At 45.8% G+C, this 15,688-nt stretch overlaps 1 protein-coding gene across 2 annotated transcripts in view; it reads left to right on the plus strand.

Annotated features, from left to right (window-relative positions):
• The window catches only part of LOC117161352 (uncharacterized), a 257,777-nt gene extending 244,611 nt beyond the window's left edge, over nt 1-13,166 (plus strand). For both annotated transcript variants that reach the window (XM_033342808.2, XM_076626278.1), the window contains exons 10-12: nt 785-1,639; nt 2,017-2,262; nt 3,364-13,166. In XM_033342808.2, coding sequence (XP_033198699.1) covers nt 785-1,639; nt 2,017-2,262; nt 3,364-3,455 — 1,193 coding nt within the window. In that variant the 3' untranslated portion in view covers nt 3,456-13,166. The remainder of the gene's footprint in view (nt 1-784; nt 1,640-2,016; nt 2,263-3,363) is intronic.
• Nucleotides 13,167-15,688: the final 2,522 nt, after the last annotated feature.

Consider the following 15,688-nt stretch of genomic DNA (forward strand, 5'->3'; position numbering starts at 1 on the left):
TAACGAGCTTCCATTAAAGCCATAATGCGCTCCTCTTGCTCGCTTCGCGATTTTTGCCACTCTGTATAATAGCGTGTTCCGTCCTATCTATCCGACGACTTACTCTTTGTCATCTTTCTTGTCGACGACTGGATATTTCGAGAGGTTAATCGATCGATGCAAGAAGGGTCGCCTCGAATTCTGACCCGAATCAGTGTGTTTTGGAGGTGTTTCGCAGTTGGCCGATCCGATCGATCTTTCGGCAAGAAGGCGTCGTTAGGGAAGATCGATAGACCCCCATCGAAAGTTTCTTGTTGATTGCTTTCGGTGTACGTGAACCAGGTAATTTGTAATTCAGCTGATCTCCGGTTGCGATGTTTCTCGGTAACTTTGCCGGTGTCTCTCTGCTTAGGGGATCTTGCAGAGAAAGTTTATAGACAGCTGGTTTATCGAGATGCCGGGTCGGCGGCGTTAGGAAAAGGTCCTAATCGATTCGGAACACGTTTGGCATTTCGACAAAGTATCCCCTCCCCCACCTCCTTTTCGTCGATATTTCCCATTTCTTCTATAGAAAATTACAAAGTACACTCAACTGCTAATGCGTAAAATTCTTTTCACTCGATACTTTTTAAGAACTTTCGAAACGTCTCGCTCTCATAACGTGTCGGTAGAATCGATCGCAAAGACGTGCCTAGGGACTGTGGTGGGAACGGACGAAAATAAACGGTATTCTAATGGAACAGCCGCAAGGATTCTGGAAAAGAATTTTCTCGTTTCTCACGGAACGATTTTCTGAAAATTTCAGCCAGTTCCCCGGAGCCACGTACGTGCCCGTACTTGGGCAAATTTACGGTGACGGGGGTGAACCGGAACCAACGGAACATCCGTGAAAGCCGGAGGAACCAACACCAGGAGGGCGTCAGGCGTGACAGAGAAAAAGTTCGGCACGCCCAGGAACGAACCCAGGAAGATCGACGCGGCCGGAAGCTCGACTTCGACGTGGAGAAACGAAGGGCGAACAACGAATACCTCGTCCATGAGCGAATGGGCAGGCGCGCCAGATCGAATCGCAACAACAGAAACCATCGCGATCACAGCCTCGAGGAGGTGTCGTCCAAGCGAACTTTGGATATCGAGGACCTGCTGCGCGACCACACTAGATCCAAGATGAGAAGATCGGAGGACCAGCGATCGACCGAAAGCGTGTCGAGGTCGAAACTCAGAAGAACGCACGATCTTGCCAAACGTTCAGCTATTAGTATCCAGCGAACGAGCAATAGATCAAGAAGAAGCCCAAAGATGGAGGACTTCCGGGTAGACGCAGACGATTTCGCACGAATCAGGCAATTCTGGGCAACCGATTTCGACGATACGGATGGCTCGAGCATGCTCGAGATTCAGGGTGATTATTTCGGCGATTACCCGGACACCGCTAACCTGCCAAAAAAGAGGTCAGGCAGAGAGATGACGTCGAACCTGCTGGCGAGGACGAGGAGAAACGTCGAGCAGCTGAATCCTAGCAACGGATCTTTCGAGAAAAGGGAGAAGAGAGAAGAAGATATCTCTAGATGCAGCTCCGAGGTTACTACCATAACCATAGGATGTTCTACCGCGGACAGAATGGAATTTCAGACGGACTGCGTCGAAGACAACGCGATCGGTGAGTGAAAATTTCAATTTGACAGAAATTCGATCATTTCTGTTTTCACGGCTTGGCAATAAAACGTTATTTAAATTTCGTTGGAAAGTACCACCGATCTGAGCGGGGTCGCTGAGCTCGCTGATAATTAAAATTGCATCGATAATACGACTCGCGTATAGATTCGTCCGTGCAGTTATTGTAGCAAGATCTTTCAGCTTTACTATCCGTAGCTTCTCTATTCGTCGACGTTCAACTTCCAAAGTTGTCGGAGTTTGTTTAAAGGATAATGGCACTCGACGGTTAACGAGCGACTCGAAATACCTCCCACCATTATTCTGCAAGTTCGTTCCGTTAGAGCGGCAGGGATAAAGAAGCCTTTGCCTTCTCTTTCGCAGCGTACTCCTGCCACGGTAGGTGGTTCGACGCGGAGGGCACCCAATTCGTGATCGCCACCCAACTGGCACCTGGCACGAGCTGGTCCAGCGAGAACAACAGGCCCCAGCCGTACAGAAACAGTCGAAGATTGTGCTTCATGTACAAAGAGAGCGGCGGAGTTGTCAGTTTGACTGCCAGCGAGGTCGCCTGCCAGAGGGGAATTCCGCCGCCCCCACCTATGTTGGCCTTCAATGCTACCAGTACCGGTGAGTACCTCCTCCTTTCCTTCGGCACTTCACTCTTGAGGATCCTTAAGGTCTCCGTTCTGCCTTGCCGAGGACGCGTCTCCGCTGCAATGAACCTAACAGTTTTGTTCCGCAACTACCGCCGCTCCGCGAATCTTCCTTCGTTCGAGCACTTTGTCTCGAGATTTAGAGGCTGCTCCTCTCCTCCCCTCCCCCCCCCCCCAACGGAAGAGCATTGTCAAAGAAATTAGGCCACTTTCGTGGCACTCGTTCTTCTCTAGATTCTATCTTTTCCTAGGACTTGGTTCTTTGACACCGTAAGATGCTATTTTCTATGCTTTCGCAATTTTTCGCGTTTATATAACTCAACATCGTTGCTATTTAACAATTAATCTTCCGAAAGATACGATCATTCGGAAGCTTCATTAATGAAAAATACGGACGCGAAGTCGCTTTACGTCGTTCTTGCTTACGGCATCGTTCCCTTATTTGTTTGACGTTATCAGATTGTGTAGCGCTCATCTGCGTGCTTCAGGTTGAAGCATCCTCGGAACTTGAACCGTTATCTTGTCACTCGACGGAGGATCCTTCAGTTTCGTTACCCCGTCGTTGCTTTGTTTGCTACGCCTTTTCACCTCAGACTTCGCCAAGCTTATTGAAAGACCTACCGATTTGCTTCCCAAATACTTCGCGAAGTTTCGAAACGGTGGTATCCTTATTTCGTACCTTCGGGAGAAACATCAAGGTTACGTTGTATCGATGCGAGATTCGACGCGTCTTCGAGGAAAGTTATCGCAGCTGTCCATGGGAGAAGAAGTGGCGTGAGATGCGAATTTTCTTACGCGGCACGGAATGCAGTTTGACAGCGCGACAGACTGCAACGTCCAATCAAAATCGTCGCGTCAGCGATTGTCATCCAGCGCATTCTAATAGCCAGATGGTGCGCGACAGCCATGCATAATTTACTGCGACACGTAGACGACTTTGCCTGACAAATGTACCGTGGCATCTCGTTGATAAACGTCGAATTAAGCGGCGGCGTCGCTTTAGCCCATCGATGTTTACTTAATCCTTACCTTAGTCCGATCCAGCCTAAGAACAAACATGATTTTGTGCTTGCAGGTCAGTGCATGGAAGAGAACAGGGGCTTTGTTACTCGATCGACGTACCTGATGATCGTCAGCCTGGCGGCGGTCGTCGCGATATACAGGTGATTCTAATCGAACGGACGACGATCTCGCGACCGTTAAAACTCAACGTTTGTAATCTGCGTTACTGGACACCGTGTGGGTGACGAAACGAGGTGGTACACGTGTATAAAAAGAAAATATATATATATTATATATTATACATATATAATATACATATATATATATATATATTATATATAATCGCCTTTGGCGCGAATCACCGAACAAGATCGGTCGAGCGTCCGGGCCAACGAGAAAGAAGAAACTGAAAGAGAAAATGGCACAATCGATACTTTGGCTTCGAACGCTCGTGTCCGTAGCTCTTGCTAGCCTCTCTGATTCGTCGGGAGAAATTCGTGCTCGCACGACCATCAAAATTTTTTCGCGCAACGAGAGACGAGGAAGGATATCGAGGTTCGTCCTAGCTAAGAGTGCCGGTCCCTGATTCGATTCGATCTCGAGGAACGAAAAATAAAGTCGCCTATAATAAAGAGACAAGAGGCAAAACTCTGATTTCTTCCGTATGAGAGGTGCTCCTCCAGACCAGAAGGAAAATCAAGTAGACAAGAAAAGAGGGCGGAACATCGTTTGGGAAGGAGACGGATCCGATCAAGATGAACGGTTTAGTGACGGAAGGGAAAGAGGAAGGAAGGAAGGAAGGAAGGAAGGAAGGAAGGAAGGAAGGAAGGAAGGAAGGAAGGAAAGAAGCAAGGAAAGGGTATTACTTTTCGAAGGAAATTTTTTTCTCAACGACGGGAAAGGGAGCCGCTTGTTCCTTCGAGAGGAACGATGTAAGGAGAGTGAGGGTGAGGGGTCGTGAAGATCGAACGCGAATTTCCCCTGGCCAGTAGGTTTTTTACCGATGTAGCTCGTAGGCACTAGCTAATTAAAAATCGGGTAAAGATAACAAAGTAATTACACAAGTTTTTATGGTTAGACCATATCACGAGCGAGATCACGGCGCACGATCGATCGGATTCTTTAGCGAAAGGTGACGAGCGATGAGAACGGGATCGATTGCCGGCCCGCAACGATACCGAAGAGAGAAGAAAGCAACATCACGTTTTAGTTAGTAAGACGATCGACCGGCAGAGGTCGTTATCATTTAAGGTAGAAACTACATAGAGAATAGCTTTAATAAGGCGTGAAGGGGAACAGGTTACTCGGCAAATATTTTTCACACCGGCTGCTCCTTTCTTTCCACGACCCTACAGAGTACTGTAAGTGGGTGTACCGTGTATTTTGTATTACCAGTTCGAAGAATAGAAGCCGGCACGAAGAAAACAGGAGTGCACCTGTATCTCGAAACATCGTGGATCGTTGTTACTAAAGCGCCGTCGACTTTTCGATCGTAGCAACGCATCGTTTTTTAGAACAATTTGAGCGCTATAGATTAAATTATACGATAAAAACAAAGACGTACCATTTTGAAGTTTAATTTCACCGAGAAGTACAATGTTCGAACGGCACGGAAGATTCCGCATCCGTTAACAGATTTTGGGCCAATCGAGAAAGCTCGCGGCAGAATTCAATTACCACACGAAATATTAGTAGATGTATTAAAGGTTGATTGCATTGTAGCTGTTATATAATAGCTACAAAGGGCTATTAGCCGTGTTATAGCTGAATGTATAGCGTAACTATTATATAATAGCTGTAATAGCCGCTAGCTGTATTAATAACCGACCGAAGGGGAAAAACATATTTCAAAGCTTCCGAGTTAACTGCGTTATTTTTCTATTGTACGATACAAAACAAAAAAAAAAAAGCACGCGTCGCTCGTCCACGATGTTTAGAGAGCCGGACACAATGATCGATGCTACGAATTTATTATCGCACCGAATATTATTCGCCGAGTAAAACGTTCGATCTGTTAGAATGATCGCGAAGAGTGAAACGTGATTGACACCGATACACGCGCGTAGCAAACAGTGTTAAAAGGTGTTAATGAAGTAATTAACGCAATACAATCTATCGTGTAGTAGGATTATTTGATGCGCCAATGGGCTAAAAAGCGGAGAGGAACGAGAGACACGAGGAAAGAATCAGGGTCCGCCCAGCCGAAATTTTATTTTTGTGAAAAATCTTTGAATAATAAATCATCTTGCACCGAAATAATCTATATCCTGCCCGCTAATAATTTATCGTATCAATTGCGTATTAACCCGAAACTATTTGCGTATAACTTCAACGATCGCAATGTATTCTGCATGGCTAAACAGAAACGTCGTGCCCGATGATAAATTTAATCCAAATATTTCTGGTATTTCGAGAACATCACTATTTCGACGATTCAATTAACTTCCATCGCATCGGGGCGGTGAACAACGATAGGCAATTTCAAAGCGCCGTAAAATTTATTTGATCGCCACTTGCAGAATATCAGCGTTCCTCGAACACGCTACGTTTTAATGTTTCGAACGTTAATCGATTTCTATAAATGCCACTTTCTTTTCTCGTTAATTACGAACAGAGATCGGGTTACTACGCGAAAATTAGGTTTACTTCGAACGAGGATTCGTTAAGCTTTCCGAACAATACGAAGGATCATTCTCGAGAGGGGAAAATATCGGTAGACAAACGGCCAAACGTGTAAAGTGTAAAATTGTAACTGTGATGGATTTTCCGGTCCGTTATACCGACTCGCAATCGGGAACGTTCCCCTCTCATTCGTGCGTTTGCTCCGGATTATTCGTTCTTTTCTGGCGACACTGATTCTTTCTCGTTACGATCTTGGTGATGTTTATTTTTCTTTGTCGAGCGTCGATGGGTCTCGTGGAAAAATTCCTGGTGGTAAAAGTTCCAAGGCGGATATTCCCGCGGTAGTTTATCGATGCAAACGGAGATCGAGAAGGTGAAACGTGGAATATAGCGTGAGACAAATTGGCCACTTGTTCGACCCTTATCGCGCCGAGGGGAAAAAAAAGGAATCGATGGGATATTTTATTAAAGAACTGGAAACTCCGAGAGCTATGACGTTGATCTTGCGAATCGAAATGAAATTTACCATGACAAATGTCGAAAGAATCGGAATATCGTGCGCGATCATCGAATTGGTCCGCGTTCGCGATTCTCGATCGCGCGTAAACATCGCAAACGATATCATTTCCGGTATGCCGGAAGGATTTCGAGGAACGGCCGGGTTTATTTAAAAGTCTGGAGACGAAGGAATTTTTCCAAGAGCCCGACAGCGCCCGCGTTAACGTAAGCAATAAGCAATAAAGTCACGCAACGGCTCGATCGTGTAGACAAGAGATGTTGCGTTTCACGAGAAAACTGTACCATCGCGTTATGCCAGAGATCTTCTATTATATTGGTTTGTCCAAACGGATTTTCGCGACAGCGACCGAAAACGGAGAGAAAAGGGAGACGCAAGTGGATACGGACCGATCGATCGCGAGGTAGGACGCTACGATATTATTGTAACTAATATAGAGTCTATATTATATTATTGTACAAGCATCTTTGTAATAATTAACCCGAACCGAGTGACGAGAGGAAACGAAAAGGGAAATACGAGCAATGAGGCACGATAGAAGAGTACGCAACAATAGAAAACTGACATAAAACAAAGCGAGAAAAAAGTTAAAAAAGAAGCAAAAAAAAAAAGATAAGAAAGAAAGAAGGTGAATAGAGAAAGAGAATGAAACATAAGAAAAGCCAATCGCTATTTTACCACTTTTCCAATCGCGGTACACGTAGTTTTCACGCCGTTAAATTTTTCTTCGTGCTCATTTTTGCGACGCGGACGAGGACGAGCCTCTGATCCCTGAAAATTTCGCGTCTGTAAATATATCTGTGGCCACGCGGACTCGGCTATTCTAAATGCATGTCTCATTTTTTATCGGCATTTTTCGTTCAGTTGCACCTCGTCGAGAGATCCTCCACTCCCCTGATCTCGAGACGAAACATAGGTATTTCGGAATATCGTACAGGTTGCGTCGCAAAGGCTCGGCGTCGTACGAAAAAACGTTCTTTTAGATATGAACAGAGTAGTACGTAACTATATAGAGGAAAAAGAGGGCTGTCGACGTGCTTTTTCGTCGGGAAGAAAATATCGAAGCGTGGAAAAAATGCCCGCGCGACATGCGGAAAAATGCGGTGGATCAAAGGCTCCTTCTCTCAGAGGCGTTCATTTAATCGAGTGAAAGACGCTCTCCTTTTCAGGGTTCTCGCGAGAGAAAGATCGATCGACTTTCGTTAGGCTTCTCGGCAAGTACCTTCCTGACAAGTTACTTACCGTCGTTGCGCACAGAAAATCGCGGATTAGCGAGCCACGAGGCGTTTTTCTTTTTTTTTCTTTTCTTTTTTCTGTTTCGTTCGCTCTATTTTACACGTTTTTGTTCGTTTGCTCACCAGACGAGTAGAATACTTAGTGGTTTAGGACTTTTAACGATTAGCACCTTAGATGCCGTACTGTACCTAAGAAGATGCAACGTATTTAGCATAACCTTAAGGTGAAAAACATAGCGATTAAGGATTACTCTAGCTTCATAGGGGTAATAAGCTCATTGTGACAGCAATCAGAGGTGCCCCGCGGTCGAAGCGCGAACAAAACAACCTTTTTCTTTCCCCGAGCACGTTTTTCGATCACCCATCTCGCGTCTGTCGCGCGTGCACTTCTTGCGAACAGTCTCGAATGCCAATTCTGTCTGGAGCGTGCGTAAAAGATGTTTCAAATCGATAAGAACGAGTCTCAAAAAGAGAGAGAGAGAGAGAGAGAGAAGTGAGCAGGGGCGCGGCAAGGATTTCTACTAATCTAACGAAGCGTCGGTTACTCGAATCGCTCGGCTACCGGGTCCGCATAAATATCCGAATTTTCGACAGCTCGAGTTTATAGACTACTTCCGTTCCACGCGAATACTTCAACTACGGTTATCGTGCTGAAAGTCAAATGTTACTCTCGGCGGCGAAATATCGTGACGATTCGAGGCGCGGAGCCTTAGCGGAGAACCTCGACGATCGAAATTTTACGAGTCTCGGACCCAGCGAACGGGTTGCCGGATCCTGCCGCACGTCACCCATTCAACGATCAATCAGAATCACACGAATTCGCTGTTAGGACAAAACCGCGGACCTTCGATAAGAAAACGAAAAGGTCGGAGATTCGGCAAATCGTCGAATCGATAGCGATAGATGGTGGCGTTTATCCGCGGGTAGGAGGGACGTATTCGCGAATGATAGTTAGAAGTTTGTTATTATTTTCGATTTGCCCGACACAAACAACGCCGAGGGATTTGATAATTATCAGAGCATCCTCAAACATCGTTACTGACCGACCGCCTAGGTTCGCGCCACCCGGCCTCTCGTCAAACACGCGCTCCGCTTAATGAGATTGATGCAATCGGCCGATGCATTTAATCCGGTTAATTTACATTGGGTCCTAATATCGTACGCGAATATTCCGCTAATGCAGTCGGTAATGAGAAACAGAAAATTGCTTGCACAAACTGCTCCCTTTCCCATCCCCCTGAACGCGCGTACGCGGGCAAGCGGCTGTGAGCGCTCGTGTGTACCATCGCCAGAGTTCGCTTTCGACAAGATTTCGACTTCGCGCTTACTCTCCGCGTTTTTCGATTCGTCCGGAATCATCGTCGTCGTCGTCGTCGTCTTTTCCATTGAAATTTCCAACGGAGCATCGCGAATTAATTTGACTTGACCGATCGAGGGGAACGATTCGAAAAGCGATCGAATTTAAAGCGTGGATAACGAGAGTAAACGAACGGTATAATTTTCTTACGCGTTCATTTTCGAGGTCGACCGCTTTGACGCGCCAACGTGCCCCACTGTCTGCGAACAAAAAAGTTTAATTACGGTGGAAAAAAAAACCGACGGGTGGGACGGGAGAACGAAATTAGTCGGTCGAGAGAGGAAGAAAAGGAAGAGGAAAGGAAATGGCGAGCAAAACTACGGGATAAAGATGAGCTGGCTGTCGAGGGAATCCAGGGGAAAAGCAACGTCACAGTCAGAAACAGGACACGTTTACGCGGCCTGGATGTCGGTTAACGATTTTATGGAAACCCGTCTAATGGGATTATCGGATTACTTCCGCGTCGGTACGGGTGCTCTACTGCAGTTTATTATTCTCATACAGTGGATTATACGCTCGTTCTTGAATCTTCTTCTATAGATCGTACAAAGCCGGACCTGCGAGCGGCGTGTCTTTCGGGAATGCAGGCACATTTGCAGACGTTTGCCGGCGCGCGAAACGGTTTGCCGCGGTTTACTCGCGCGCTAAATTAACACAGAGTTCGAACGTTTCGCGGCATAAAATCCAGCGAGAAACGTAATTGCTGGTTGGCCAAGGCGACGTGATTTTCCGAGATTTCTAACGTCTTTTGATTCTCCTAGTTCGACACGTGCGATTTTATTAAATGGCGATTTAACGAGCTCTCCGCTAACGAGGTAATCTCGAGCGCGTCTTTTTGTACGATCGGCGTTCAATTCGGTCGAGTTTCAGCCCCTTATCGTTTGCTCTAACAGCAATAGGCAACCCTTAATGATCCCGCGTGACGCATCCGGGCCGATTCGAAACCGTCGCTCGAAGATTAGAAAGGCATCGCGTGCCATATGGGGACGAGCGTGTGCACCCCTGGCCGAAACTTCTCTCCGCGTACGCTCCAGCGAACCGAGGACGTTTTCAATCAAGGGACAATCATCCCTCGACGAGCGATCGAACCTTTTTATCGAATCATCGCGGCCCGTCGTTTCCATCCTTCGAACGAAACGTCAGCGGCCGATCATCGAACAACGACGAGAATACTTTTTCGCGGCGAGGGTACATATGGAGCAATATAAGAGTGAGTGTGCGTTCACGAGAAACAGAGAGGGAGAGAAAGCGATCGAGAGCGAGAGAGCGGGAGAGAGTGAGAAGAGTCACGATTCAACTACGATATAAAGGACAAAGTCCGAGGGTAGACGGAAGAATACCTGGACGAAGGAGGCAATATTTTATAATACGGACAAAGCATACCGCTTCAGAGTTTCTAATACTTTGTTACTTTAATTTTCAATAAATAATTATTATCGGTGTTACAGTAACTTCAGCCTATACGATCAATTCTTTGAATTCCTCGCGCGACGAACGATACGCACGCCTCTTGAGTGATCGATTCGAGAGACGCATCGATTAGACCCATTCGAACGTTCGCCCTTTTACGAAGAAGCTCGAACCGAGCGTAACCAGGCCCATGCCGACAGTCCTTATTGCGTATGTTTGCGCACACTTTACGATACGCATGTATATAGATATACATACATATATGATCGCATACCGTGTGTATAATTTTTGGTCTCGTGGGAAGTGCCGGGTGCGCGACGCGTTGCGTGTTTAGCGAACGATGGAACCGCGGGGCAATGACGAGACGAAAGAGAAAGAGGAGGAAAAACTGTATGCCGATTCGATTTTAAATTAGAGGATCGATCCTTGCTTGATCGGCGACCCGGGGACGGTAGGTGCATCGTCAACGTTTTAATATATCTCGAATTTACATTTAAATTATCAGTGAAATTCGTAGATGGAAGTTTCGCACGAACTTTTACAAAAATTACATATTTAAATTTCAAATATTTGGAAAATTCTAAAACGGTCGGTCTGGTTGGTTAATCGGATGGATGATGGCGAGTACACGCGTAAGCAATCTGTAGACGAAACGAGGAGGAGCGCAGTCACTCTCGCAAAGTGTGATTCATGAACCGTTCGTTTCTGTGCACCAGGTCACGGTCAGCAACCAATGAAAAAGATGATTCTCCTTATTTAGTGGGGCAAGCGATCAAGGACATTGCTGCCGGCAGTTTTACGCCGGCAGCCGAGCGAATGATTTTCCAACATACCGCGTAAAAATAGCGGCCTCTGAGAAAAGTATACATCGCTGGAACAGTTAATAGAATGTCGATTCTCTGGCTGACACGTGTCGGATGTGATCGGGGATAAAAGCTGCCAGGACAACGGACGAACGGAGTCGATAGAGCGACAGCAGTTCGCGAACGTTCACCCGTGCAAACAGCGTTTCTCTTATTTATTTATTACGATTTTCTCCCGCATGGAAACAACCGATCTATCCCGTTCGTATCGGCAACTTACGTACATCGGGCGCAAAACAAAGAATTACGTAACTTTGACGTTCGATTATCTGTTCTTGTCGTAACCGTGATAACGTAGCTATTTTAGCGCAATCGCGGTGATTTTGCGAAATCAGAAACGAACTTGGCGTGGCTTATTGAACGTTACACGCTCCGAGTAGCGATACTGGCGTGCCGCTTCAACCGAAATTTATCAACTCGAAATCGTTCGATGGACCGGAAATGGCCGGGTTAAGAGAACGCCGGAGCATCCAGGATTTTTCGCGTGGTTGCTTAATGTTCGATGCGTCGCGAGTTGCGCACTTATCGCCACTTCGCAATTTCGTCACCTACGACGCGTGCGATTCAACGATGAGCACGAACCATCGATCATTAGCTGCACGAGGTTTAATTGCGTCGAACGATTCAATTTGACGAGTCAAGCGTAGAATAGACGGATCGAGCCGGCCGATCGGAATTTAGTTTTGACCACCCTCCTCGATTCTAACTTTCCGACGCACCGCGCGTTGCAAATTGTACAATGTGCAATCACGTCGAATCGACGAAGCGACACGGCCCGATGTAATCGAGCACGATCGTTAAAGATCGTCACGCGATCTCGTCCTCCTGCCAGTGGTAATTTGTGGGATGTCCAGCTCCGCTATCGGCGTCGAAGAAAAACGGAAAGTAGACGAGCGAGAAATCGAAATTCGCCATCGCTGTTTCTATATTTGCGAGATCTATTCACGAGGTTCAACGAGAATTCGGATCGTGCTCCGATCGTCCCCAGTGTCGTTCCGCAGAAAAAAGAAATAAATTAAGTAAAATAACCGATAAGAAGAAAGATAAAAGCGTAAAGAGGAAACAGAGTTACTGTAGTCTCTGTTGGATGAATGACAGAAAAGCAATACTGCATGAACGAGGCATGCGTGCGAAGCGAGTTTGCGAGAGAGTGAAGCGAAACAGACGCGAAAAAGACAAGCATGTATCGGCAAGAGAGAAAGAGAGAGAGAGAGAGAGAGAGAGAGAGAGAGAGAGATGCTCAGCGAATGACAAGTGTGTAAGCTACCTGTGCCTTGTAACAAACTATGTATGTATATACGTATTATATACACATGGTCACACGAGGAAGAAGAAGAAGAAAGAAGAAGTACATTACATACCACACATGTAACACACGTAAACTCTCACGGTAATCTATATATTTAAAAGAAAAAAAAAAAAAAAAGAATCGTTGCCGTCTCTTCTGAAACGCAGCAAGAAAATTGAGAATCCCTCTCAAAATTTCGTTCAACGCGCGCGTAATGATCGACAGGACGAAGATACCTGGAGATGGATGGCGGAAGAGGTGACGGGAAAAAATAAAAAATCTTAACGAATGAAATAAAGGAAAAAAAAAATCGTAAAACAGAGGAAACAAATACAGTGAAATATGTTTGTTGAATTGAATGAAAACACAGGAGAAAAAATGACGAAAATAGCAATAATCGAATCTCAGACTGAATTATAAAATGGAAAAAAAAAAGAGAAAAAAAATGGGAAAGAATCGAATATTACACCGCAATCTTTGTTGTCGCGGCGGCGACGCGCGAGCGTGTTAATTATTATAAATACTGTTACAGTGTCTTGCTACACACACATTGGGGAGATTAAAATAAAATCTCGAAGCTCGAACATGGATGGTTTTATTCGTTGGCTCTCGTGCGAGTTTCATCGCACTCGTTTGATAAACTCACACATTTTGTTTTCTTTCCCCCTTTTTCCTTTCAGGAGACACACGCGGGCGAGAACGGACAAACGAACGAATGAAACAAGGGGTCGATGCAGTTTCGCTCTAGCTGAAACTATATTTTTACGTAATTCCTTCTTCGTTTGAAAACATTTCGCCGGATCCGCTTCCTTATTCTTCGAATCAACGCGAAATTTACGCAACGACGAAACATTTTTAAAGCAAAAAAGACAAAGCATCGAGATCACACGAGTTAGCTTTTTCTCGATAGGCCATAGATCTTTGTATCTCTCCGCAAAGCGGACGTCTTGGCTCAATTTTAAAAGGAACGTGGCCTCGAAAGCGAAACTTTTTCCCTTTGACAGTGCCAATTCGCTCGATTTATGGTCTGTGCGTTACGTCGACGCGGTCAATTGCCGGCGAACAGTCGTTCCTCTTTTGATTTAAGGCCATTTCTCTTTCCCTTTTTTTTTTTTTTTCTACGATTGACCGAATATGTCTCGCGTTAAGCGACACGCACACTCGCATAAATCCTTCGCAGCCGGTGGCACGTGCCGATCGAAATTCGCTTCGGGACGATGATTTATCACGGTGTGGCAGAAGTCAAGACTATGATAAGACTTTGCATTCTCGTTTCGTGTTTAGTCGTGATATAAGAGTAAAGGTGACTGGTCACGAAACCAAAGAATAATGGCCCTATCAGCTTTTCGTTACGCGTCGAAACGGCAAAGCTTGCCTGATTTTTCCATCGACATCTTGGAAGCGATACCGCGTCAGGTATCAAGAAGAGCGGAGATTCGAGCGCGGTTGTAACTCGGAAAAAAAGCACGTGCGCCGTCACACAATAGAAACGGATAACAACAAAGTGACAGCAATTTATGTTTAAACGACGCGGCTTTGTATCGGCGCTGTGTCGGTCGTACCATCGACATTATCTTGCTCGTTTTCGCGTGACGAAAGCTGCCATTTGTACGGGTCGCATGCGCTATGCAGCCGCATCACAGGGCTGCTTTTGTTTTTACCGAGAAGGGCTCTTTGTTAGCACGGATCAGCACCGATCCATGGATCAGGTCTAACAAAACGCCGGAGGAACGATGTCGAGTTTAACAAAAAAAGCCATCGCGATCGCGTCAGTCAAACAGACGATTTTTCCCCGAAGATGGATTTATCTTTTACAAGTAGATACCGTGAAATCGCTCGAGGCAGCACTCGAGAACGGCTGAAAATTCCGAAACAAAGAGCAGCACACCGACGTAACGATGACGTTACGTTTCAAACTACATGGCTCGAGTTAGGTCTCCTTTTGTCCAGTGAACCGACAGAACCGAACGATTTATCGGAGACGAGACATGGCTCGCGGTCGTGTCGCGGCCGGAACAGGTTCCCATCCAAGGGAGATCAATGGAGGCAGCGTTAGCCGACGTTTCCAAATTGGAAAATAACGCGTGACCCCGTGCACAGTGGCCCGCTACTGGCCGTTTCGACCGGTTTCGCATCCTGTTACCTGAACGTTACTCTTCCGCGTCGTGGACCCAATTGAGCTCGTGTGTCAGTTCGACGACTCTATCTAGTTCCACGCGAACGTGCTTCTACAGAGTCAAACTTTCTCTTTGATGTTTTATTTTAATATATAGTAACACGAAGAAATTGTTTGCATGTTACGTTTCGAGTTGTAAAAGAGGACCGAGAGTGAGAGATATATGCGAAAACTCGATCGTTCTTCTCACCTTAACCGCTATAAGTATACTTTTCGGTTAAATTATCGCGACAATTTTTGCCAAACTGAAATAACTGAAAGCGTAGTCGTTTCCCAAAGATACGCAAGTCTACTTCTCGTCGTTGAATACACAAAGTCGCGAGTTTATTGCGCAGCAACTTATCTCGTAAATTAACGATACGTAAAAGTGGAAAGAAACGTTTGAAAAATATGTCTAACATTCGAATCTTCGTTTCGTAATAACCTTTTAACTAGCCGTATTTCTTTTATTGGCCATTACTCGACAAACTGTTACGCGGCGAAGAAGTTAATCGTGTACATTTTAATCGCGATGCACATCGCGAGCCGTGGACTGCGCTCGCAGACGCGAAACTCGCTGAAAAGCTCCCTTAATATTGCGATAACGTTTATACGCGTGCAGAAGGCTGTACAAGCTCCTTTTAAGGAGGCCCCATAAATTTCCAAAGTACCCGTAAAATGATTATAAACGACCGAAGTTATCCTTAACTGTGCGCCGACGTTGATTTAACGTAGACTTTACGTGCCTAACGGCCACGGAAGTGTGTATTGTTGCGGCGAGCTTCGAGGGAAGTCTATCCTTAACGAACAGTCCTTCGGGGCCCATAATTCCGACAATTTCCGACCGCGCTTTCAAAAATCGTATTTCGTACGGAAGTCGGCTGGTTTCATAACTTTGTTAGTTCCTTGCGTCGAAAGCACGGTAACGAAGAGATACGTGGACGATGCAAG

The sequence above is a fragment of the Bombus vancouverensis genome, chromosome 18 (assembly GCF_051014615.1).
Source record: "Bombus vancouverensis nearcticus chromosome 18, iyBomVanc1_principal, whole genome shotgun sequence".
Taxonomy (NCBI): domain Eukaryota; kingdom Metazoa; phylum Arthropoda; class Insecta; order Hymenoptera; family Apidae; genus Bombus; species Bombus vancouverensis.